The sequence below is a fragment of the Wyeomyia smithii genome, chromosome 2, assembly GCF_029784165.1.
Source record: "Wyeomyia smithii strain HCP4-BCI-WySm-NY-G18 chromosome 2, ASM2978416v1, whole genome shotgun sequence".
Classification (NCBI taxonomy): Eukaryota; Metazoa; Arthropoda; class Insecta; order Diptera; family Culicidae; genus Wyeomyia; species Wyeomyia smithii.
Window position 1 is genome coordinate 231,072,905 of NC_073695.1, and position 27,618 is coordinate 231,100,522.

At 39.0% G+C, this 27,618-nt stretch overlaps 2 protein-coding genes across 2 annotated transcripts; both read left to right on the top strand.

Annotated features, from left to right (window-relative positions):
- Window positions 1–315: 315 nt before the first annotated feature.
- LOC129722111 (alpha/beta hydrolase domain-containing protein 17B-like) lies at window positions 316–26,875 on the top strand. The gene is made up of 5 exons (XM_055675348.1): window positions 316–1,160; window positions 12,192–12,566; window positions 12,631–13,040; window positions 22,228–22,839; window positions 25,408–26,875. The coding sequence occupies exons 1-3, from the start codon at window positions 886–888 to the stop codon at window positions 12,845–12,847; spliced, it is 867 nt and encodes a 288-aa protein (XP_055531323.1). The 5' UTR covers window positions 316–885; the 3' UTR covers window positions 12,848–13,040; window positions 22,228–22,839; window positions 25,408–26,875.
- Window positions 16,042–26,875, top strand: LOC129720456 (uncharacterized). Its single transcript, XM_055671944.1, has 2 exons — window positions 16,042–16,098; window positions 22,305–26,875. Exons 1-2 carry the CDS (start codon window positions 16,042–16,044, stop codon window positions 24,039–24,041), a joined length of 1,794 nt encoding a protein of 597 aa, XP_055527919.1. The 3' UTR covers window positions 24,042–26,875.
- Window positions 26,876–27,618: the final 743 nt, after the last annotated feature.

Sequence of the window (27,618 nt, forward strand, 5' to 3'; positions counted from 1 at the left end):
TGAACAGATAGTAGAAAAGTAATAATAAATCCTTCTAACATAAGCTAAACGGAAAGTAGCGTAAACCATATGGATTATCTTCCGGTTATCGTTATTGATTATGCGGGATGCGCATTATTGAGAAAATTTGTGTTTTTGATAACACCGTAAATTCCGCAAAATTCATTGGCAACACGAACAAAGATAGGAAACGAAGGAATAAAATATAAAACAAAACTTTCAACATCTTTCATTGCGCTCTCGCTCACGCTCATTCCGGATTAGTTCCATCGCATTCTCGCTTGTTTCGCTCATTCGAAGCTGGGCGATTGTTAAACGTCACTCGTGTGGACGATTTCGATAGAAAACGTAGAAAACTGCAAAAAGTCAGCCAGCAGCAAACTGGAAGGGAGTGTGTGGCATTTTTGTTAGGAAAATCGAAAAAAATATAGTGTAGTAAAAAGCAGAGCTGCGTTTTGTAATAATTTGCTGTATAAAAAGTGCACAATTGTGAGCAAATCACGATCGTACTGGGAATATTGTTGAATTTGCCACCGTGTCTAGTGTCGAATCCATGTTAGGCTAGCCCAGCAGGAGTCAATCCATTGTGTTTCGTGCGAAATAGTGTGAACGGTCATATATTTTTAAAGACAGCAAATACAGTTTGCTACAAGGTTTTTTTTTCTTCGAAACTGACGTTCATTACTTTGCCAGCTTTTGTAGACTGTAGTTTTTGTGTTTAAGAAGGCATTCAAGCTGGAACGAGCAACCGAATCAAGTGTTACAGCGACAGCTTGCAAGCTCGGATCCGAAGGAACCGTTTACGGTGAGTCCGAGTCTGGCACGGCGGGTGTAGCGGCAACAGTGGCTGATTCGACTGGAGAAGTGTCCGATAACAAGAAGAAAATGAATGGTCTTAGCTTCAGCGAACTTTGCTGTCTGTTCTGTTGCCCTCCCTGTCCGGGAAGGATCGCCTCCAAGCTGGCATTTCTTCCACCGGAGGTGAGCTACGAGTTGAAAGCGGAAGATGCAGCCAACAGTAAATTCACCCTGAATCTGCTCGAACGGGCAGACTGGCAGTACGGCGACCGAGAAAAGGAGTGCTTCGAGGCATTTTTCGCACGGTCCTCGAGGGGGAATCGAATTGCCTGTCTATTCGTCAAGTGCAGTACTAATGCTAGGTAAGCGGAAGACCATGTATTAATATTATGGACTAAATTCGAAGATTACCATAAACTTGTAAACACACTCGAAACATAGCGCGTGTCGGCCATGGAGAAAAAATAATCCATGTTCAGTGAACCAGATGATCACTGATAATGATCTGAAGGTTGCTGACAAGGTGCAACATACTGGCGCGGGCAACGGTAATCAGCCAACATGCAAACGAGAGCATCGCTGCTCTGCGTGCTTTGTAGCCTGCCATGTCGAACATGAAGCTAATGGAGAGGGCTTCTTCGTGAATGCTGCTTCTGTTGGTTTCGTGTTTGTGAGTCGTTTACGCCCAATCTGGCAACATACTCTTGAACTCTTAAAAGCTGCCTCTGCATTCCGTTGATGCGTAGAAAACAGAAATGCACATATGATCAGGCGGGTACGGTGAATATATCGCATTTCACTGTTAAATGTTCCAATCATCGGCGCTTCCAATGAAACCACTCATTAAGGAAGTGGCAATCAAGTCGCGAAATCTAATCAGTTGTCATCAATGGCAAAAGTTTTTACTGTGACCTATGCAGTGTTTTTTTGCGTTCATTTCGCGGTTCATAGTTATACAACAAGCTGATAAGGATTCGCGATAAGAGCTGCAGGAAACGTCCGAACGAAACCGCACACGGAATAGGGAAATCGTTACGAGTTACATTACCAGTAATGGGAAACAAATTTTTTAGTTGTGTTTCTCTTAAGTAAGAAACTTGTATGAGTTATTAAAGCCGCTTGATCATCGAGGCGCAAAGTGTGATAAACGACACGTTTCAATAATTGCGCACTCTGAAATTGTACGATGATTGGGAGCGCAGTGGTTCCAAATATGCGCAGAATTAGCATTAACTGCACTAACTGTACAATAAATATTGAACCGTTTGATTACTAACAACGATGGAAAAATCGATTGATTTTACATTTCTGAAAGTGGGCTTATGGTTAACAAAAAATAGGAGTTTGAATGTTTAAGGGCGCAAATTTTTCTTTCATCTTGCGAAACGTTTTTTGAAAGTGTTTGGACTCCGATAACTGGGCCAAACTCAAATGGATTTGTATTTTATAAGATTTCTGTGGTGCTAAAAGCAAGAGATGCTGTCATTATATTAAAAGTAACAGAAATAGTATTTTTTCGCAAATTGAAGCAGATAGAAAGTTGGTGTCAAAAAATGAACTGGAGTGCGATTTAAAACGTTCAACTTGGGCAAAAAATAGTAACGTTAAACACGTTTTCTATGAGTAAACATCGAAATGCGTATAAAACTGTACTACTTTTGATCATTTTGGCTTCTATTTCCAGTATTTGGCTCAAAAATGTTGTTTTTACCATTTATTTATCTGATATCTGGCAAGAAATTTTCTCAGTTTTTAAATGAAACCAATAGGATTGCTTTAAGTGGGGTATATTTGAAGTTCACATTTGAGCCACTTCAGGGGAGAGTATTCAAGAAGCTTGGAGTTGAATAACTCTGAGTAGATTAACGTTAGGGTATATGCAAAGAAGAAGTTTTTCATCAAATGTGGCCTTCCATAAGCCCCTGAAATACTCTTAATAAGGACCAATTACCCTATATATCCTTGTTTGCTATGCGTGTCGTCTTGCAAATACACTGACCACTATCGTTTACTTATTACAAAAGCGACAGATATCACTCTGAACCCGGCTAATGTTCTAAGTGCAAAATGTTCTTTGTTAAACTTACTAACTGGTCATCAGTTTAAGTTCCATTTTTACTACACGGTATTAGGGTAAGGAACGGTTTAAGCAGTGGCGCCTATTTTAATCAGTCGAAGAAAAAAGGTATCAAACTCCTGAATTTTAATCAATATCGACAATTTCAATGATGGAAACGAAAACTTTGATTGTGTGATTGGAATAGTGTCCCTCGATAGGTAACTTTAACCGGTTATTGTTGAAGTTTGCTAACTTAATTTTACAATCTGAAAACATGTTCTGACAGAGAAAAAGATAGAGAACAGATTGATATACTTCTGTTTGAATTTCACCCAACACATTTCGAGTATTTCGTCTCAATACACAGGCGGTTCCTAAAGCAGCTTAGAATATGTTCCCTACCCTATATATTGCAAAAAGGTTCTGGGCCAATAAACTGTGAATTTGATCCTTGTTTTGCAAGCTTGTTCGCCACTTCTTTCCCCCCACAATGTCCTGGAGCCTTCTACAAATGAACAGAGTTCGTTTGATACAGCTACTGCATTGTAAGAACACATTTTCAGATAATCTTAGACGTACAGTAACTGTTTGCTTTCTAGGTTTCTTTTTAACTGGGTACTCGCTAACTGAGAGAATTTCCAGTTGAAAAGACAAATGTCAATCATCAAATTTAACGGGGCTGCTTTCTCTCCATTCACGAACAAAGCTTAAAAAATTAAGTTTTTTAATCGATGATATTTCAAATATACAAAACAATGCACTCGCTTTCGCCATTTTTTTCTATCAATCTAACTCGTAAGACTTCGTAGACTTCAGTAGACTTCAAACGAAAAGTTTCTGCTGCATTATTCTGTACGAAACGAATCAGACAGTCCACTGCTTTAATTGAAAAAACTGAAACTAAAAGGAAAAGAAGATTATAGAAGATAACTAGAAAAGGCGTTTAGTTCTTAGTCCAAGGATGCTGTTGATGGAGTCGCATATCTACGACATAGAAAGCCGAGACAGTAACTTCAGCATCATGGCTAATTTTTGAAAGACCATCAATATTTAGTTCCTCTTCTTCATTCAATTCGCAATCCAAATCTTCTCCACATGTTACAATAGCCAAGCATTTTTATTTACGTTTTGTCACAAATTTTGTATTGATTGTATTGAGAGACACTAAAAATTAATGAAATTGCGCTGTCCATCATAAATGAACATGCACGGTAAAACAGAATTACGAATATTATGCTTTTTAGCGAGAAAAAAATTGTCATTTATTTTATCTAAAGCGAATCTTAAGCAAAAAAGGGATCGTAGAACTATAAATGAATGATGCAACTGTCATAAATAGTTCTGAGTTGATCTCTGTGGTTAGGTATGTGACTTTTTTATTAATTTATTTATTTTTTGAGTTTAAATGTGATGTCACACTCAAGCTAACCCCCCCTCCCCCATATGTCACAAAATGTCACAATGATTGAAACCATCTCCCCCCATAAACGCGTGACATCATTAATGAATGGTCCCTAAGTTTCTTCCTTCACGATGCGAGCTGCGATAGGAAAGGATTTGCCTTCTTCTTCGACGAGCTGTACCAAGCACCTTGTCGCGAGGTAGGGGGCTCTCCAGAAAATACGAAGAAAACGTCGGTCTTGAGACGCGTGTAGTACTTGCTTGTACATTTTGGCAATGTCCCCGGAAAACGCAATCTTAAATTTTCTGAAGCGACGAATGATGAAATGCAAATCTTTCTGTACTACTGAACCCACTTGAAAAACTTCGTTTAAGGACAGCTGCCTTGATGAGGACTTTGTACTTGCATTAAAAACGACCCTCGAGCTGGATAGACGTAATACCGCGTGATGAGGATGATAATACTTCGGCTGGTTAGGTGGATCATTGGCCTCAAAAATCTCCCGACAATGTCCGAGAGCCTCGTACTCCTGGATTAACTCAACCTACTGTGCCTGTAGCTCTGGATTATTCATCAAGCGTTTCTCTTAGATCAAGAACCTCTTCAGGGCCAGTGCACGACAGTCACCCGCACTATCAATCTTGGTACGTGGATAGGAAGTGCGGTTCACAAGCCATTTCTTCGGTTGACAACTTCGGAACGCTAGAGACTTCCTCGATTTGCCAGAACTGCTGCATCATTCGCTCGACATCTTCAAGGGAAGTGTGGTTGGCATGCTGGACGGTAATGTTGGACATTTGTGGCTCGACAATGACACCAGATACAATCCATCCAAGGATGAGTATCTCTCAGCTGTGACAGGTTAGCTTCTAGACTTAATTGGCTTGGTTTCAAAATATCGAAGAACAGCTCAGCATCAATTAGCAGGTCAACTTTTCGTAGCGTATTGAAGCCGGGATCGGCCTAAACTTCTCCTTCGGGCAGATTCCAGTGTTGATCTTCAAAACTGGTATTGTACCAGTCACTTTCGGTGTAATCAGGCACTCGAGATTTGCTTGGAAGTTCGACACTCGGGATTTGAACTTCAAGGTAAGTTTATCCCGAGCGTGGGATCGTAGTGCGTTAATAACAACAATCGGAACGTTGGCGGGTTTCTCTGAGAGACCAAGACGGTTGGCCATATCTTCAGTCACAAAGTTGACTTGGGATCCGCTATCCAATAGAACGCGGCATGGATGAGAGTGGTTCTTCTGGTCAAACACATGTACCACTGCGGTAAGCAGCAGCACAGACTTGGTCGCTTGGGCTAAGTTGGAAAAACAGGTTGTAGACACAGGTGGCTCTATGATGGCAGGAATCTTCTGCTTCTATGTAAATGGTTGATTCGAAGCAGCCGGAACCGGTGGTTTACTGCTTCCGCGGAAAGAGAAACGTTGGACGGTTTCTCCAAATTGGGTACTCCATCATCATGGAGCAACGCGTAGTGACGTCGTTGACACTTATGGCATTTCTTGTTGGAAGAATGTTCTTTGGAACGGTGCCCTTGCCGCAGGCAGTTAAAGCAAACTCCAGCGGCTCGTATCTTTTCATTTTTCTGAGATGCCATCAGGTGAATCAGCGCGTTGCATTGGTAGTTCAGATGATCACCACCGCAAACCGCACAAGTTTGAGGTGTACTTGCCGAGACGGTGTGGCTCTTCTTTGGCAAAACTTTCGTTGGTTGCCGCTTCACAGTACTCCAGAATCTGACACCTGGATTTCAGAAACTGGTTGACTTGTTTGTAATTTGGCAGCTCGCCTTTCTTCGGAGTGGCTTTCCACGACTTTCGAGTTATCTTGTTCAAGGCAGAAATAAGCAGATAAACAATTATAGGCTCCGATACTCCGGTGATTTCTTGTTGCAGGTAGCGCAAACTTCGACGTGTCGATTGGCTGCGGTGATGATTCCTCGATGTTTTTTGTGGGACTCCGATGTCATTGTCTTCAAATTTAATAACCCACGAATGTGAGTTTCCACTAGTACCCGTTTGTTCTCGTATTGATCGGATAAAATTTCCCAAGCTTGCTGATAGTTGCCTTCACTCAGAATCTTTGCATCTGAAATTCCAGCGGCATCAAATATAGGCAACATGGTAGACAGAATATCTTTTTCTAGAATCTTTTAACCTCATTTATGGAATTGTTTTACTCAAAGGTAAAAATTAATTTAATCACTTCATTTTCGTTCCGGTACAAAAAAAATTAACTAGAAAACAGTATTTTTAATTCGTGGGTCCTCCCTTGGCCTTCAGACGCTTTGGTGCTTTTTTCAGCCGCTTTCTATAGCTTTAAAATAGTTATTCTTACTGGTAGCACCAGTTTTGCCATCAACCCTTGCATCAGGAATCGTACACAAATTCTCGATGGAGTACGATGAAGTTCGGTTTTTTAATGACTATTCCAAGCCAATGCCCTGCGAAATGGTCTCGTTAATATTATTGTGTTATAATGGTCCATTGGAGATAGTTTGGAGCCTAAAAAAATTTCCAAACTCTTTAACAGTTTGAATTTTGTAAAATCAGGATTTGTTTGTTTTACATTTAGTTCAATAAACCTAAACATTAAAAACCTAAATTAATCCACCTAGCGGTCAGACCCAGCAATTCTCATTCAAACTTTTATTTGTAAAAATAGATTTACATGAACGCTTCAATCCAATAAATGTATATTCACTCTTTAGGTTCTAAAATATTGATGTTGTAATCCATACATATAAAAAAATGTAGTTCCGTCTGCCTGTTTGATCCATACAGTCTCGAAAACTACCGAACCGATCGACGTGAAAATTTGTATGTAGGGGTTTTTGGTCCCGATAAAGGTAAATAGTTTGAGGCCCCTCCTTCTTCTGGAAAGGAGGGGTCCAATACAAATGTAACATAAATTTCTGCACAACTCAAGGACAAACCAAGCAAATAAAACCGAATTTGGCACGTGGATGTTTTAAAGGGTAACAAATATGTCCACAATGGTTCGACGGCCATTCCTCTTCTGGAAGCACATGTTTCTGCACAAATTTCTGCACATCTCGCGAACTAGTCAACTAAATGGAACCATATTTGGCAGGTGAATGATTTTAGTGTTAACAAATATGTTCCATAATCGACCTCAGCCAACATTTTGGATTGTAAGATGGCAACTTCCGGTTTCTGGAAAAAAGCTAAAAAATGGATGATTTTCACCCAATGTAATAATATTCGGATAAAGAATGATACACAGGAGCTAAAATGGACCACAGATACCATTTTGAATTCTAAGATGGCGACTTCCGATTTCGGAAAAACAGCGGAAAACGACCAAATACCATCCCATATGAGTATTTCTGGAATCGTAATGATTATGAATGCCATTATGAATTGTAGGATGGCAACTTGTGGTTTCTGGAAAACAGCCAAAAATGGCCGATTTCTGTCTAACATGAATATCTCCGGATCTAGAATGATACATAGCAGCTGAAATCGACCGCAGACCTCATTTTAGATTCTAGGTTGGCGACTTCCGGTTCCTGGGAAATAGCCGAAAATGATCGAATTACACCCAATATGGGTGTTTCTTCAGCCAGAATGACGCTCAGAGGCCAGAAATTATCTTAAATACCAGTTTGAATCCGAGATGGCGACTTCCGGTTTGTGAAAAACATTCTAAAATAACCAAATACCATCCAATATGAGTATCTCTGGAACCAGAATGATGCAATGAGCTAACAATTGACCTCAGGCACCATTTTGAATCGCTGAATGGCAACTTATAGGAAACAGTCGAAAATGCCCAAATAATACTCAATATGGATGTTTTCGTAATCGGGATGATGCATAGAAGCCAAACATTGACCCTTGACACCATTTTGAATTTAAAGACGACCACTTTTAGTTTCTGGAAAACACCCAAAATAACCAAATACCTCCCAATATGAGTATTTCCGGTGTCAGATTGATGCCAGAAAATCTGCTGAAAATAACCGAATACCATCCAATATGAATATATTCAGAATTAAGGTGATGTACACCCAACGCAAACGGGGAATATTTTATTACTTTTGGGCAATTTTTTATTACTTTTTGTGTCTTATGACTGCGCATTATACACAAAAAGTAACAAACAAAAAGTAATAAAAATTATGACGGCCACACGCTTGTATGTGTTTCTGCAGGAGAACATACAGCCAAGCACCGCAATGCATGTGTTGGCAAGACTTCACTCGCTGCATTTGTATTGATGCAACGATCTGGTTCATTTTTGTCTCCCTTCATCCACACGTAATCAGAATCTCAACCGTCAACCTCAAATGTCCAATTAGAAACACTTTCGTTTCGTCCCCCAGTGTTTACTTGAAATGGAAATATGTAATACTGTCTGGCCAGAGTTGCCGGAGTTGCGAATATTGTTCTGGATGGGCACGAGTTTTGTTTATTCAAACAGGTCCAAATGAGTTTCCATGAACCAATGATTATGTGCTGTAAATAGCTTGCAAAAAAGCGAATGTTTTTATTTTTCTCTAACGCAGTTTACAGATCGTGATGTCATCTTAAGGCGCATTTCAAGTCTTTGAAATCATCAACGTTTGTATACTCTATGACGGGGAAAATGTTGCTTGGCAGCTCTTGTCATATTTTTTCGCTACTCCGTATGCATACAACAAGCGAACTAATACACGCCTACCGGATGAATTGGAGATTGAAAAAACTTGTAACATGTGCAATTTATGCGACGGTGTGTGATTTTTTTGACTTGAGGTAGAAAGGGAGCATTTTTCGACAGAAAAAACGTTGCATGTGGTTGAAACGACCATTATTAGATAGTCGTACTCTCATAACACGTGCTAAATATATGACAGTATGTGTTGTTACTTGATTGGGGAAGAATTTTGTTGCTTTTTAAGTAATGGATTTGTTACCTAAAAGGTAATTTTGCGCTATTGCTTCTAAAGTAATAAGGAAAAGTTTTGCGTGTACAGAATCCAAAAGTCGAGGATGTTGTCATTTCGATAAAACCAATCATTTTAAACGATTTGTTATTAGACTTTGATCATATCCTATGGCCGATTCGTCGTGCATTTTCAGACTTTAAACACATCAATGAATTTGGAACATTCAAATAGTACGATACCACATTTAATTTATGTTGAGGCCACATATATCGATCAAAGCAGGTATAGTTTTTAATAGTCTTTGAATTTCTTTTCTTTCCATAACTTTTGAGCCATATATCAAATTTTTATGAAGTTTGTTATTTGTAAGTTCGAGAGATGACTCGTTCGTATGACACTAGTTATGTATAAATAAGCCATGTTATCTTTGTGATAATAGACTTTCGTTGTTTTATTAACAATTTAATACATAACGGTTGCTTAAGTTTGATTACAATCAAATGAAATGGGAACGTATAGGACAGCCAAACTTTGAAACCACGTGTTCGCTCATTTCAAGATGGCTTGACAAAGTATATTTTTTAAATTCTTTTAGCACCAATATTTAGTGGTTAATTTGTGGTTTCGATTCAATTTGTGGTCAATTTGTTCGATCCAATTTGTGGTGATTTGTGGTTGAGTAATTTCTGAGAAATTTTCAGAAAACTGAGTCAAGCCATCTCTGAAAATGATTTCGCTCCAAATGAATCGGACAACGATGATATATACATCAATCGAAAGCTCTTAATTTGTGGTTCACGAAAATGTAGTTTTTGTAGGCATACTTCATAATAAAATAATTAAAAAACAATTATTTAAATTTTTAATTTAAAGTTTTCTGAAAATTTCACAGAAATTACTCAACCACAAATTACCACAAATTGGATTTCGAAACCACAAATTAACCACTAAATATTGGTGCTAAAAGAATTAAAAAAAAATACTTTGTCAAGCCATCTTGAAATGAGCCACGTGTTCAATCATAATTCATTAGTTAACCCTTAACAAGCCCGCTTATCTGATATTCATATTGATCACTTCGGTTGTGTAGTTTCTGAGATAATGAAGTTTCGTGATTTTCACATTTCGGTACTTTACAGACGAAGTTACATATCGATTACAGTAAAGTTCAATAGGGTGTTACGAGGCAGCTAGACTTATTAGTTGACACTAATTTTGTGGAAATCGGGTCAGCCATCTCTGAGAAAAGTGAGTGAGTTCAAGTAGTCTTCGGAATATGTTCCTTTTCATAGCTGAATTTCACATTTTTAAACATAACAGGCAAAGTAATAGTCTGATCGCAAAACAAATCAATAGGGTCTTATGGGGCAACTAGACCTTCCATTTGACACCGATTTTATTAAAATCGGTTTAGCCATCTCTGAGAAACATGAGTGAGATTAAGTAGTCTTCAAAACACGTTTCTTGTCATAACTTTTGAACCACCAGTCCAATCTTTATAACATTTTAAAGTTAAGGGTATTTCAGGTAGTCCGTTCATTTGAATCTAATTTTGTTCAAATCGGTTGTGTAGTTTTCGAGATAATGATGTTTCATGATTTTTACATTTTGATACATAACCTCTAAACTGAAAATCCGATTACAATGAAATTTAATAGGGTCTTATGAGACAACGAGACCTTTCATTTGCAATTAATTTCAAGAAAATCGGTCCAGCCATCTCTGAGAAAAGTGAGTGAGAATAAAAATCTGCACATACACACACACATACACACACACACACACATACACACACACACACACACACACACACACATACAGAAAATGCTCAGCTCGTCGAGCTGAGTCGAGTGATATATGCCATTCGGCCCTTTGGAGCACTTTTATACTTTCGGTTTTGCAAGTGATTGCTATACCTTTCTAGGAGAAAGGCAAAACATCTTCGTGTTTTCAATTGTCCATAATCTATAGCATTCAATGAATAATGTTTGAATAACATTAAATGGTTATTGCTATTAGAAGAAATACTTTTGAACGTGGGTGCCACTCTATTGTCGTCAAGCATTTTGTAAAACACCACAAATTGCACGACAAAAAGGCTCCTTCGCAGCTCCTTTTGAAAGCTAGATCGTGTTTTAGTGTGAATAATCCATCACGGGATGCAACTACGTTGGTTTAGCATCAGCATAATTAATTATCATTTATAGAGCGTCCAGGGCGGATTATTTCTCACAGGCTATTTAGCAGGAATTATTCAACGTATTGCATAGATAGCACCAGTGCTTAGACCATTTATCGTAATCAATTTTAATGGCTTACTAATAAGCTTAATTAGAACAACGTCAGACATGACTCAAATTTGTTTAAATAACTTGCTTTCAAAATTCACTAGCAAGAAAAGTAAAAAAAAAACAATTCGGCATGGTGTGAGTAGCAAAGTCAAACGCGTAGAACGGCAGATGGGCAACACCCGTGAAATTCCGTCCTACTTTTCACCACACCGAAGCGCCAGGTTGTGTGTTAAAGTTAGCACTCTATTTAACCACAAAAGGAAGATCACATGTACCAGATATGATATGACGTAAGTTCCAATCTCCGCTCGTAACCGGCCAGTGAATCTCACGTGCATGGATAACTTTACCCATTACGTCACAGGGGGGCAATGTGCGAATTGTATATAACGCCGCTTTAAACTAGATGCCTCTCCGGTGTAGATATAAATGCAATGCAGTTGGCGGCTGTCTGCACATTTCTAGCCTAGCGGAGCGCATATACATATAGAATTTCGTATACTAGCAGAAGCACCTTTGAATAGTATCCTCTTTTGTTTGTATGCCCCTTCGTGAAGCAGGTTGTGTTCTAGTTTTTTTTTTGTCGGAGCTCCACAGGATAGAAGAAACGCATCAAGTGAGGTCACTCTTCTGGTCTTCGCTGCATTCCGGCGAGACTGATTTCACTATTGAAACAACAAGTGCAAAGATAAACGAAATGATAATATTTTCTTATCTCTCTCCCTCCACCTTCCACAGATTTACGCTACTATTCTCCCATGGCAACGCGGTCGACCTGGGTCAAATGACGAGCTTCTTTATCGGGCTGGGACAGCGGATAAATTGCAATATCTTTAGTTACGACTACTCCGGGTATGGCATGAGTACCGGGAAACCTACGGAGAAGAATCTGTATGCCGACATCGATGCTGCCTGGCACGCCCTTCGAACCCGGTATGGCATCAGTCCAGAGAATATCATCCTATACGGACAGAGTATAGGGACGGTCCCGACGGTGGATCTGGCCAGTCGGTACGAGGTGGGTGCGGTTATCCTACACTCACCGCTCATGTCGGGAATGCGAGTAGCTTTCCCAGCTACGAAGCGAACCTGGTTCTTTGATGCTTTTCCTAGGTAAAAGAAAGAAAAAACTTTCCTCCCCTTTGACTTTGTAATTGTACCGGTTTCTTGTTTTCAGCATCGACAAGGTTCCCAAGGTGACGTCACCGGTTCTTGTGATACACGGTACCGAAGATGAGGTAATAGATTTTTCCCACGGCATGACCATATACGAAAAGTGTCCCCGTGCGGTAGAACCGCTGTGGGTCGAAGGTGCCGGACACAACGATGTCGAAATGTACAGCCAGTATCTCGAGCGACTGAAGCAGTTTGTGTCGGTGGAACTGGTCAACTGACAAAAACTTAACAAAGGGGGCGGCGGTGGTGGTGGCGGTGGCGGTGTCGCAGGCGACGGTAGCAGCGGCGACAGCAGCCGAAAGAAAACCAACTCCGATAAGGAAAAGCAGAAGAAAAAGAAGGAAAAAGACAATGGGAAAACCGCTCCTGAAATGCCAGAAGACGATGAGATTGACGATGATTTTGCGACGGGTAAGGATTTATAGACTTAACATAACAAACAGCAATTCGATTCGAGATGTTTTATGTCACTTGGATGCAGTTGTGTTTCCCCATGTTTTTCATCTATCAATTTCAGTTCTGACAGATCAATTCCGTTTACTCATAATATTATGTTGCAAAATACTACTGCTATTGAGAAAGCATTAGCATCTGTGTTTGAAAGTTCCGTTTTCCTGATAGTTTTTTTGTGGAATTTTCTAACAAAAGCCATTTTCACATTCAATCTTCACACTTCCTATAATGAAAGTTAAAGAAAAAGTCATCTAATAAAAACACACTTTGGTGGAACAGAAGCTAAGAAAAAAACAGGAAGTCCATTGAAATCCCCTACCAGATAATAAGAGGAAAAGCAGGGAACCAAGTAGAAAAAATTTAAGGCAAATGTAACATTTACCAACACTAATGAGATACAGGATCGAATTGAAGTACCGCCTGGCTCAAATACAGCCAAAATAGGGGCTTGGTAATTTATCTGCCATATGAATTATGAAAGGCAGTTCATTCCAGCTTTTCCCGATCAGCTTTACGCCTATACTTTCAATACTTAAAAAAAAGCTGATTGATCATAAAATGCAATGTGTTGGTAGGTAAAATCGAGAGCACTATAGAAACAAAAGAAGTTTCATGGAGTGCTTGGCTTGATATTCAAGGAGCATTTGATAACGTTTCTCACTATCTAATGCGAACGTTCATCAGCAATCAAGTATTGATAGCATGATAAACTAGTTCAACTTACCCGTACACGAGTAAAGATGCTTAAACTAGTGTGATGTTTTATTTGTTCACCTCAACCGTACTTTAGTATTTTTCTACCAACATACAGATTAGCATCACTTAAATGAGCAGGGTAATGTCACTCTATCTCTTGATTCCGATAACCTAGAGAGAGTCGTGGTCTTCAGCAAAGTTGTTCTGTAGGTATAGAACTTGTAGTCGGCGGAATTCAGCCGCATGACGATGCATGTAGTTTTGAGTATGTTTATTCCAATTTATTACTAGAATCTGACCACTTAAAACTTACCATATTCAGCATGATTGTTTAGAATATGAAGAGGTTTTGGCTAGGGTGAATTTTGATTCGAAATTCGGATGGTATGCAGCGCTAGTCTGCACATAGTTTTGAGTACCTATTTTGAACTTAATTTATCTTGTAAACCTGACCATTTAGAAAGCTGCCGTCTGAAGGAAAGTTGTTCAGGAGATCAGGGGTGTTGGTTTATGGATAGTCTTGTTGGAAATAAGACCACTACGTAGTTCTATACGGGTTTAGTTTTGCATGCTATGAACAAAGTTAATCTTGAGAATCCTACTGATTGTTTGGCAACTCAACTATTAACATTTCTCGGAGGAAATCAAGGCATTACTGTTTCGTTAACTACAGCCCCAATATAAAAGTTTTACTTGCTTTTGATTACTTGCCCCAAAAAAAAATTTAATACTGCCTAGCTTACTATGCGAAGAGTATCCGCTTCTTCAGCGAAATAGTTGCCAGCAACAATCAACTAAGGGTCCGTATTCGTCTTGGACATATACTCATGTCTTCATCGATTTTCACTTCTCATGCCATGAACAAGCGCTGAGTTTCCATGCTACACAGTCTATACCCATTAGTTGCGTTACCGATAACCGATTCTGGACTAACTTTCTGCGCTGCTCAGCAGCTTAATCAATCAGTTTTGTGTTAGGTCCACATCTCAATAAGATTTTTTCAGAGACTCCGTTTTACTGTACAGTGTACACCATAGTTAATTCTTTTTCTGCGTAGAATCGCTGCTGGTCCTTCAAGTAGTACTCGCGCTGCCCTGGTGCACGGGTTAGTAACCATCACTTCATAGACACGAAACATCTCAAACACCTCTGACATCTTTATAATGAAAATCACTGCGAATTGCTTGAGATCGTTAATAAAAGATATGAAAAAAGAGACGATCTTTCTACTCTTGTTCACGTGCCGCTGAACGATTCTCGACACAGTCGCCCGAGAACTCAAGTAGGCATCGAAAAATTAGGTTTATCTGGTTACATGCGTATACCTAGCCTGCGGTGCCATAAATCAGTATTTGCCTAGAAGTGACGGAAGAAAAGAACCGGGCCTACGCTAACACGTTAGTAGCAGCAAGTCGTGTGACGTGTCAGTTACTGGAGAAATACTGGAAAACTAGAGCTACTGTAAATACCACGATCGTGTTCTCGCGAAGGTAGAGAATTGCGACACCAGGCACGACACGAGGAACTTCTATGAGCGATTGACGAAACCAGGAACCGAACCGTGCTGGTTCTTGTCATGTGTATCGACAGTGAGAGAAACATGATTATCGATAAGTCGCCGGTAGCCAGGTGTTTAATGGTAAGGAAGGTAGGAGAGCCGTCGAGATGGACAGGAGAGAATTTGGAGAGGACACACTGCGGATCCTTGACTATCACGAAGTGAAAAACAGCATGCATAGAGCTAAAGAATTTCAAATCCACTGGGAATAATGGCTTTCCGGCTGTACGGTATAGTGCAATCAATCAGATTATCTTGACGGTATGGTCTGAGGAAAACCTATCTACGGACTGATTGGAAAGACTCATATGTCTATAAAAAGGAACATAGACTCGACTGTAGCATATGAAATTATCTTATCGTATCCTATTCTATAAATGGAACCTGGAAAGTGGAATTATCTACGACGGATAAGATATTTATCTTGATATAAATCCTCGATAATTGTCGAGAATACAACTTACAGAGTAGCGGTATCATCATCACGAAGTCCCACATGCGTCTAGGCTCCGCGGACGACATTGATATCGTCGGTGTTAGTCGAAGAGCTGTAGAGGTGGTCGCAAATGCTTTTCGAAGGGAAAATGCTTGAGTTGGTAGACCTACAAGTTGCGGTGGTGGTGGTTGGGGATACTTTCGAAGTGGTTCATGAATTTGTTTATCTTGGCACACTCGTAATTTGTTAACTAGGTATGTAAGCCCGAAATGAATATACAGATTGCGGTAGCCAGCTTGGCTCCCGCACTAAATTTGTATTCTAAAGTACGCTGATCCTCTCGGTGGCGCTTTACGGGCAGGAATCTTGGATATAGAACAAGACCGATCGGCAAGCGCCTGGGGTCTTCGATCGTAGATTCCCACTACCAATACTGGAAAACAAACAAAAAATGGGTTCTGGCGCAGGCACTGAAATCACTAGGTGTGCGAAATATAGGAACATGATGATATTGTTAAGCAGTAGGTTACAGATGGCAGATTATACTAAAAAACGTCGCTGGAATTTTTGGCCATAGGCGTCATGAATCTCAGGTTTCTGTTAGTCTAGTCGACGATGAATGTCATGTGTTGCTTAAGCGTTAGCTTTCAGTCAAGCAGTACACTCGGACTTAGCTTCCTTGGGAATGTTATTGCTTCGCATTTGTCGTCGTTCAATTGTATACGGTTGTTCACACACCATTTTACAAAAATCTATAACTGCTCCTGGAGAACTGCTGTTTCTGACAACGCCTTAACTTTTGAACGAAAGCTTTAGATCATCACCAAATAACAATCGAGGGCCTTGGAGCCAGAAATCGACGTCTTTTAAGGTAAATAAGAACTAACACTGGGCCGAGATGGTTACCTTATGAGATGCCGGAGTTAGCGAAGAAATATGTTAAATATGTTGACTCCATTGATATTCACTACTATATGCCGTTCGGAATCCCACCTGATTAAAACCAGTGGAATAGACGTCCTTCAATGACAAGCTTTCCGAGTTTCAAAATGGTGGTTTAGTGGTTTATTTGAGTGAGTGTCAGAAGATATGTGGTCGCTGATCGCTTAGGCATGAAACCGTGTGGTTTAAAAACCGAGAAAGCAGGTTGAAACACGACGATCTCGAAGAGCTTCGGTATAAAGCAAAGAGCAGAGATTCCTCGGTAGTTATTGATTTATTTTTATTTTTTTTCTCATGTACTGAAAACATGTACGCCGCTTTCCAGACCAAAGGAAAGCCCTCAGAGCTGTTGGAATGATTGAAAAAACAACTCATTCAAATAGCCAGACTACCAATATACAATCCGTAGGCAGTGCACCAGCGAGTAAAGGGACACGTTATATTGCGGAAGTTATATCGTCCATCTACAAATACACCGGAAAACTCCGCAAAAGTAAGCGACAGATCTGTTCGACACAGTTTGCAGTGTCGCCGTGTAGGTACATCTCCGTTGTTTGCTAACAATTTGGGGTTACGAGAAGGAAGCTTCAAGATCAATTGTTACTTAACGGTTTGTAGCAGGTGTTATTCCATGGGTAATAGTTCCGCAGAGGTTCTGTATCTTCAAAACCTTCTCAAAGCCGCTTGGTTCTGTGCTATACACTCACTCTAAGAAACATAAACAGAATGCAGTGTTCTATATCACCCGCGAGTCGATATGGACCACCACGCGAATTATCCTGAATAAGACAATCTTGAAGTAACATTCAGGTCTTTTAAATCGCCGAAGGAGCATTCGGGATACATCAAACCGCAATCCCTTGGCAAATGCATTCTGTAGTAAAATCTAGACACTGCAGTAGGTCCACCGACTTTTTGAATGTTCATTTTTGGTATAGCTCTCTGATTCTAGGCATCGTAATGTGGTGCTCAGCCAGGGCAATTGCTCTTCTAATCGACCTTGATTGATCCATCTTCGCGTAGATATCTTCCAAAGTGGTCCAGACTTCCCATAGTCCCTCATTACTCCATTAAAATTAAAAGCAATTTCGTCGGGCCCATTAGAGGAGCTCAATGTTTTTAGACCATCCAAAACTTCCAGTGCATTAATTTAGTGGGTTGATGATATATTTCGGGCATTCTGAAAAACACATAACAATTTTCAGTCCCGATCATTTGCATAAGTATTAACTCTATGTGTTTTAGTATGTTAGTTTTGTTAGTTTTGCGGGTTCAGGTTATCAAGAAGGATCAAGAAAATATTCGATTATGAATTTATGAATATGGCATCAGGGTGGCCACTCAAACGGGAAATGCGGGAAAAAGTCGGGAATTAAATTACATCGGGAAAAATGCGGGAAAAAGTCGGGTTTTTTTTATTTGATCGGGATTTTGTTACCAAGATTTTTTCAAAGTATTGTGTATGATGCAATTACAAATGCTGGAGAAGTTGGAAGTGCAGGACTGCAAGTTGGTCCCTTAAAAGTCACATTTTTCTTTAGCAGTCAATTTTTTGACCAAAAAATCACTAAACTTACTTATTTTGACCCGCTGACCAGCTGACTACTATTAGCAGTCCTGCTTTTCAAATGAAATACATGTTGTCACCAAATGTCTTAGAATAGCATTAAATGTAACCAAATGTCTTAGAATAGCATTAAATGTCGAAATCTGGTGTTATCCAAAAAAATTGAATGGACTCTGTGGGACTTCTCAAGATGGTAAAACGAATTGAAACCGGGGTCAAAAATCGGCCCGGAATCTGGGAATGAAAGTTGCCAGTTTGTCGAGAAAACGTTTTAAGTGAGAGAAATAATCATGAATTCTCATATGTACAATAAATCCTGTTTCAATTTCTAAGAGCAATGCAAAATAAGTTTCACTGTACAGTCTTACTAACATTACCAGTTATTAGTAATTGTTTGAATGAACGAATTGAGGATAAAATAAGTGGCACACAGTTCTGGTTATCCAGTTTTTCAAATAGATTTTTATTTCAGTTAGAAGAAATATTTGGCGAACTCTAGCGAAACTAGCTACCATTTTCGCTTAGAAACTCAATGCTGGTGAAAATTTGGGTTTGGGACGTACTTGCTATGCGGAGCAGTTGATTGAAAAAACATTTAAAACTTGCCACAAAATAAAGCAAACATTATTTTGATTTTTTTTGAAAAACTAGTTTTTGTACATATTTCAAACTCGTATTTTTTTCTGGATCGAAGCAACCTGCGACCGCGAGCGAACGTAGAATAGTTTCCGCGTGCAAATTTTTGCTCAAATTCAGAAATTGTAACGTAAATCATCCAAATAAACGGGATCATGTTTGCCTCTATAGTGCCGGGATATCAGAGTAATGTTAACAATGAAATGCTGTTGAATCCTGTGTACAGTCCTTTACAGTCCTTTGTTCGTACAGTAAAATTTTTTTTATACGATTTTATTTTACACGTTTTTTTATGACGGTCTTCCTAGTAACGCAGTTTTTATACGTCTTTTTTTATAAATAACGCGGTTTTTTTACACGGTTTACGCGTAAAACACTAAGTAACAAGAGTGACAACAGACTACAAAAGGGTGTTTTTTTACACAGTTACATTTTTACACGACTCTACGACGTTTTTATAAATAACGCGTACTTATCCTTTGTTCGTATCCCTTGTGTGAAAAAATACTTGACCGAACTTTGCTTAATATGCATATTTGCATTTTATTTTCAGTTTTTAGGCTTTGAACGCATGTAACTCTGCCAATTTTTATACTCAGTAGGTGTTTTACGGTAGTCATAATATTTACGAACTCGTTCGCATGATATTTAAAAGTTATATGATTTCCGTGGAAGTTATAATAAACTCGTACGCGCGATTTTGTTATTATGAACCCGGTACTTAAACTCAGCGCATCGTTTACCAGAACGAACCCTACTGAAAACCCTGCCCTTTTCTCCAACATCCCAGTGATTTCTCGTGGAAGTGCAGAGGTGTTCTCGGCTTCCGATTAAGCGAGTATCACGTCAACATATTCCTATACAAACTCCTTCATTGACCTGCATCCGGATGCGGCCGGCGCCGGTATTGCCTAATAAAAAGATTAAGGTCACCAGTTTTTACACATTGAGGATGAATGTTAGTCCCAAACATCATCTGTTGGTTCTCTGTGTAACTACAGCTGATCTGGCGATAACGGAGTAGCAACCGCGGGCGGTCAATCATGCTCATGCTCATGCTCATATTTCAAACTCGTATTTTTTCTGTAAATTATACAATTTGATTGTAAAAAAACTATTTTTGATGTAAATACTCTAAAAAAATGATATTATCGTTTTCGAGATTTTTCAAGAAAACATTGTATTTATTTTATTTGTTTCTTCCTACGACTTTTTACATGTTTTTCGTTTTGTAACAGGCCTTAGAGTACGATGCTGGCCTAACTAGTCAGTCGTCGTAGGTTCGTGTCTCGGCTCGAGAGAGACTGTTAGTGTCTGCAGGATCGTAGCGCTAGCGCTGCAATCGCCCTGTGCACCGCTGCCAAATCTGTGGCCAATAAACAAAAATACTTTAAATGTTTTAAAGGCAAAATAATTAGCTTGATTGGTGTGATGTTTCCGGCAAAGCTTTAGATAGTAGTTCTATTGAAAAAAAATATTGAATATCTCAAAAAGTTTTGAATTCTAAGTTGCCAAATGTTACAACGTTGATTATTTGAACACGGAAGAAGTTAAAATTACTGAAAGTTTATTTTTCGAAACCAGAACGATTTGTTTGATTGATGCGATGTTTTCGGCAAAGTTGTTGGCAGTAGTTGAGTATTAAAAATATTTTAAATTAAACATTTCAAAGAGTTGATTTTTGAAAAATATTTTATTGATGATCATGGAGAAACAAAAACTAAAAATTCTTCGGAAAAAATCCTAATAAGGATTTGGGAAAATTTTGGGAAATATTTTTTTTCTTGAAAAGTTTAAAAGAAGTTAAAAATAAATGTGTTTCCATGGCAACGGTTTCTGCCAGACAGTTCGTGCAGCCTTTTAATTTGAAAAATAATAATTCAATATCATTTTTCTGATTTCCAGGTTATTTGTTAAGTTTCGAAATCACTTATTTTGAAATGTTGGCCCCTAATATCATTTTTTTTATCAGCTTGGCCATTTTGAGCGCTGGATGCAAACAAGTTGAAGATGTTGGCAGATAACCAGAGAGATGTAATTTTAATGAACTAGCAAATCAAAATACTGAAAAAGTTGTGAATGCACTTCTGAAATTTTCAGAATCTATGTAATGCGTGTTAAACGAAATACAGTTAAATCGCAGAATTTTTCCTGAATGTAAAATAATATCTTTAATTTGAGAAAAAAAAAACGCAAATCCATGTGACAAGTTTTGTTCCCTAAATAATCAATTCAATCAAAATATTTATTACTTTTAGGGTAAGTAGTAGTGCTGAGACTTTTACCCGGATATATTCGTGATCCGGTTATCCGAAGCTCGGATCACGGATGTGTAAACGAATACTATTCGGATGTCCGAATATCCGGATACGAATAATCGAATAGTCGGATATCCGGATATACTATCCGGATATCCGGATTTTTTTTCTGCCTTTTAAGCCCGTTCGAATTAAATGTAACGCGAAAAATGGCTTTTTCCACAATCCCCCATCCCCTCGTAAGTAATTATTTACATAATTTCTCATTAAACTATGTTCGGATATAATTACCGGATATCCGAGCATCCGAAAATCCGGATATCCTGTCGGATAATATCCGGATATCCGGTTGACCCGGATTTTGGATATTTGTCGGATATCCGGATAGTCCCAGCACTAGTAAGTAGTTTCATGTTCACCCATAACTTCCCACGACTTTATCCGATGATCTGAACAACGAAAAAAAAGTTTGTACGAAAAGTGCTGTTTGGTTTGTTGTTGTTCCCCTCATAGGTTGTTATGCGTTGAAAAAAAAGGGTGCTTATATCATATTTTTTAGGAGACAGATAGACAAACATAATGAATATAATAAGCGAAATAGCTAACACGATTATTGACTGCGCAATGAAAGATTTGCAAATTTGAGAAAACCGCAAAAATTGTATTTAAATTGTCTACCATGGGAAGGCAAAAGTTGCATTTTATGTAACTAATCAACTGTTTGTGTAGAATGTCCCGTGCAAATTCGGTAGAAATGATATGACTATATGAGCTATTACTTCCAATTTAGGGTCCAAAAATTGACGTTCAGCCGTCGATAGAACATAACCAAGTTACCGTTTCTGACAATCGGGAATTTCTTGCAATCATGCGGGAAAAAGTCGGGAAAAATGCGGGAACTCGAAAATGTAAAATGAGTGGCCACCCTGATATGGGTATACAATAGATCTGCTGTTCTTAATAAATATTTATGAATGAATAAATAACTACAAACATCTACCCTCCATATTCCTACGAACAAAACCAGTAATATCATGTGCTTTCTCTTACAGATGATGAAATTTTGAACGCATCGATAACGATAAGCTCAAACTCAACGAATGTGTCGACGGGTGAAAAACTTCTCTAGCATCAGGGGTCGGACGCTGGTAGCGAGTTTAATCTTGCTACCAACGTCCCTGTCAGTGTTTCGGCTCCTTCCGCCGCAGCCGCCGATATATTTCCATCCTCCCTTTCCTATAACCCGGAGGATATTGACAACAAGCGGCAGCTCAACAGCAGCAACAACAACAGCAAACGAAGCTCCGATTCGGCTCGAAGCGGCAACACCAAAGCTACCGTACACATCAACGGGGTTACGATCGATCATTTTCAGCAGAATTCCGATGTAGACGAAGATCGTGTCTCGGCGGTGATGGCCGGTGACAAGGCCGCAGCCGACTGCGGTAACAGTGACGTGCAGGGGTTTATATCGTACTCTAGCGACAGCAGCATGATCGAACTGAATCTCAAGTTTAAGAAATGCGCCTGCAACGAAAACATAATCAACATTTCCAAAGAGAACTTGCAGCGTCATGGGGAGCCGCAACGAAGCGCGAAACAATCCTCGCTGGATATCGAAACTGTCCTGTCTGCTGCCGCTTCCACCACATTCAGCAAAGAAGGTAAAAGTAAGAAATTACTACAGTTAGACAAAGACAATTTGAATAGTTTAGTAACTAAGCTAAACGATACTAATAGCTCATCCTCATCGTGTACAAAGTGTAGATTATCGTTAGATATTAAAAATATTTTAAAACAGATCGTAAGCGATAAAGAAACTACGAACGGGACACAGTTGCAAGCCGGCGGCGGTGACACTCATAGCAGGCCCAAGATAGTAGGAACCCACCTTCCCATCCATTCAGACAGCGAGTGCAATCGTACACTAACAGTAGACAAATTGGGCGGTAGTCCTTCCAAAGCAGCGAGTTGGTCTCCACTGATTCCCTCTCCCCTTTCTCCTTCCCCTTCACCAAGTGTAACCGAAGATGACTCAAGCCGTCTTCAGAGACGCCATAGCGAAACCGTTGAGCGTAGATCGATTGGCGTTCAGCACGGCCTCCGTGCCGGTTACCGTAAGAAACCACAGCTCCGTAAGGGACGAACACAGGTTGAGGAAATTATAGTTATCTCCGATGAGTTCCGTCGACAGTCGCTGTGCGACCAGAAGGTTAGAATCCACAAAGCGAAAAAGTTTTCAAAATCGATGGAAAGTATCGATCAAAAAGTGGTCGAGGAAACCCCACCGGCTGCTCATGGAGTGATCGAGTGTCTGCATCTAGAGGATGACACTTTGACAGTGGTGCTCGATTCCGACACTGCCAATCCCAGTCAGCAAAAGTCCAAATCTAAATCTGTTGATGATATTTCGCTCAGTTCGAATCACAACGAGGAGGAATTCGTTTTACCGGTGAACAGAATTGATGCCGCCAATAGCGTGGAGCTGATTTTTATTTCCGACGAATTCGTTCAACGCAAAAGTAAGCAAGACGTCATCATTGTTGATTCCGGCTCGATGACGACGGCGACAAAGTCGCTCAAGCGAAAAAAATCAGCCTCGAAGAACATGGCCGTCGTCGTCGATGAGCAGCTGAAGGCGTCAGCCGGTGGTCGCAAGTCGCGGGATGTCGTTCGGCTGGGAAAGAGTAGCTCCCTAAAGAGCAGCAAAGACCCACGCCGCAAAACGACCATCTCGAACTCGAATAGCTTCCTTACCTACGAAGAGCCATTCTCGCCGGAGACACTTGAAAGCAAGGACATCGGGACGATGTTTGCTGAAGCGGCAACGGTTAGCAAGGAGTGTGCTCCATCAGGAGAAAATTAAGGACTTTGTCATTGAGTATAGATTTTGAAATAATTTGCCAGATTAATTTATTTAACTTCACTACCATTTTATTGCGATTTATTTTATTCAGATTCTGGTGGTATATTGAAAAACCAACATGCCTATTTAGTAGGCAAATCGTATTGTGGAAACTTTACCCGCGTTTATGTACCTAAGCGCAAACCATTCTGTGTTTAGTTGATTTGCAATATTGAAAGATAAAACGTAGATTTTTGCATGCAATAGTAGCAAAAATGCAAATTCAATTAAGCGTTTATGCAAAATCAATGTTAATATCTTGTCTTGATATGATAGAACCTATGTCGAAAAAAAAAACGTTGAACTCTTCCGAGCAAATGCGGGATGTGCTGTGTATTGCACATCTTCATCGCTTACCTAAACTAGAATGTCTTTTTTCATTGAAAACTATGGTTTTGAATTTTTATTCAAATTTATAAAATCTTACTCAATGAGAATACATCTAACATTACTAATTATTGTGAAATGTGAATCGTTACAAAAATATTGTGATTGTAAACGAATAGAACAATTTTGTGCAATGTTATTTTTTTATGTTGTTCTTTTTATTTCTCACATTTTGTGGATAGTGTGGTGATTAAGCAACCAAAAAAAACATGTCCCTCCCATCTCTCCCATCCACTGCAAACCCGAAGTTAACACAATATGGACTAGTGTCTAGGATAGTGTTATTGAATGTAAATTGAAATTAGATACGGATTTTCGTGTGATTTTTCTACATATAATCCTTCGAATAAACGATTGCTTTCACGTTGCAAAATCGTGTACATATTCGAAGGTTTTTTTAAATTCTTTTCTAATTGCAAACGCAAATGAAATTATCTTTACACTAGGAGAAGTAAAATATGTTGTAACAGTGGTTGAGTCTTTGTTATTAGTAGCTAGAACACTTAGATTCAGTAAGAATTTTTCAGGTTAAAGTCAGCTAAAGTTTACGAAAAGATAGATTAAGGAACACAACAACAAAAAATACATTATTGGAAACACAGCAGAAAGGTTGATTGTAAAAAGCAAATGTAATTTTTCATTAAAAATTTTACCAGCACTGACCTGATCACGAGAACGAAGATGGCTGATTTGGAACCGACCGACTGATTAAAGTATAAACGAAAGGCGCAACCGTTTGAGGATATGTCCATTTTTAGCACAAATGAAAAGCATAGTTACAGTAGTTTAAATAAATCAATTTTATTCTCCTTTCGGGAAATCGCACATCAATGCAAGTAGAGCATACACACATCATAACAAATCGTCCCAAAAAGTGTCTCCAGTTTCCAGACAAAACCGATAATCTTACACGATTGTTATTTTTCCACCTCTATTGCAGATTTGATCTGATTCACCTTATTGCCGTCCCAAGTAGTAGAGCAAACAAACACTAGATACGACCACGTGGTGCGGACTCGCACTACAGAGTAGTTCAGAAAATAGTCAAATCGACACGCACACGTGTTACAAAAACAGACGAAGTGTACGGATGTACCGCGACTAAAACTCTTCCCCCGTCGAATGCTTCCCGAAAACCACCGTAGCGAATCGAAACCAAATCCAGAGAATCCCTTATTTTACGCCACAGAACTTGTAGAGATCTGTTGGTGAATCGGTACCAAACCAACTTTCTACAACTATACATTCCCTTCTTTTGCTTCTCTAACAAAACGAAACTGCACAACTGTTTAAGGCGATTTGGAAACTCATAGCATTTATTCGCTAAGGAAATACTTAAATACTTTATTCCAACTGTCATCGATTGTGGTTGAGCTAAATAGTCTGTATCGTAAGAATAGCGAACGGTTTTTAAGCACAGAAATAATCTTCCCCAGGATTACGATTGATTATGCAGGTTTCTTGGTATATCTTTCCATGATAAAAGTAATGATAAAACAAGTGCATTCGGATACACATAAACCAAAAAGCAAGAATCGCATCTAAGAATTCGGCTAGCTGCCCACCTTCCTTAATCACAAAAATGGGACTGTACAAAAAAGTGACTGTACTAAAATACAAAATAATTAGGACACTATCTCTCACAACATTCTGTGTGATAAAATGCAAAATTATCACAACTAATGCTGGCACTGAAGCATATATGAAACCATAGCAAAATGTTGAGCAAGATAAATCAATCGTTCGTCGTAAGCTGAGTACTGCGAAAAGTCTACTCACTATTATGGAATAAATACACACAGAAAAATCTCTACGCGTAAGGTATTCAACTAGAAATAATCTCATTTGAATTCGAATTCTTTTCCAAGAACAAGCAAGAAGCAACTAACTATACCATACAATAACAGAACAAAAAAATAAAAGAAGCAACAAATACGCAACGCAAACCACAAAAGACCCACATGTAAGGTTAATTAATCGATAAAATTTTCCCATTGTGATTATCGATAACAAAAAAAAAGCCACGAACTGAACAAAATCGTGCGACTGTCTTGTAGAAATACCAATATATTTATTGTACTCTAGAACTGATTGTGCGCAATGGCGAATGTGTGTTCACGAGTGTACCGAGCGAAGCATGAATGGTTTAAACTAAACGTAGTGCAAAACATATTTAGCAATCGATTGTGAGAAGTAAGGTTTTCTTTTAAATAAAACATTTGTTTCTTATGCATTAGTCCCGCAATCCAAAACAAAACAAAAAACTACCCCAAAACCAGATTATTACGATTATTCAAAGTATCAAAGTATATTCTTAGTTGTCAGTTGTAAGAAAGTTATACAAGCAAAACAAAAACAAGGTACGTGTAAGGAAATTATAATAAATCAATTGTTATAAGTAAAAGTCAGCAATCAAGCGTGTGCGCGTTTTTTTTCACTCGTTTGTGCCTAGTTGATAATATCAAATCTGAGACTATGGGGGATTAGAACCATTAGAGATTATGCTAATAACTAAGCTTACTTAATTATGAGTTATTTTAAAGCAATTGAATCTAATATCAAATATTACAACCTAAATATCGTTTGTAGGGTTCCACACCATGGTAAAAACACCTTAGATTTTCATATGTCGCTGACTTATGAAAACACCAGATTTTAACTTAATTAGTCTTGTTTGTAAGTACGTATTATGTATTGTGAAAATGTCACACCAGTACCTCATAAAATAAGGTAATGACAATGGTTGATCAGGATTACCAGGAGTCAATCTTGACGAAGAGAGTTTGGTAGCAGTTTCATTGCAAATGTGTCTTCATGGCAATATTTGGAGCTTAACGAAGAAGCTGACCTCTAACATGCGTAACTAGTGTCATCGAGTGAAACAAATGTGAAGAGTTTGGTATCGAAAAGCGGAAATCCCACCGGATGTAACATCGTTTTGGTGTTGGATTGAAAAAAATTGGCGCTAAAAACATGTGAGCACTTCTGATGATTCTCTCACAGCATCTAGAAAATGTCGTGTTCTTGGATGAAAGCAACGTTGAAGCTTTTCAATCGACAGCAAAATTGTACCAAGATTTGGTCGAAAAAAAAATAGTAGGAGGGTGGTATCCGTGATACGACCGCGTCGTTGACGTAGGACTGCAATAGT

Bases quoted from the DNA above. Each gene is read 5' to 3' on its own strand.
- LOC129722111 (XM_055675348.1), top strand. From the start codon at position 886: ATGAATGGTCTTAGCTTCAGCGAACTTTGCTGTCTGTTCTGTTGCCCT. The intron at 1,161-12,191 runs GTAAGCGGAAGA...CACCTTCCACAG, and splicing joins AAGTGCAGTACTAATGCTAG to ATTTACGCTACTATTCTCCC. The intron at 12,567-12,630 runs GTAAAAGAAAGA...TCTTGTTTTCAG, and splicing joins TTCTTTGATGCTTTTCCTAG to CATCGACAAGGTTCCCAAGG.
- LOC129720456 (XM_055671944.1), top strand. From the start codon at position 16,042: ATGAATATACAGATTGCGGTAGCCAGCTTGGCTCCCGCACTAAATTTG. The intron at 16,099-22,304 runs GTACGCTGATCC...AAACTTCTCTAG, and splicing joins CACTAAATTTGTATTCTAAA to CATCAGGGGTCGGACGCTGG.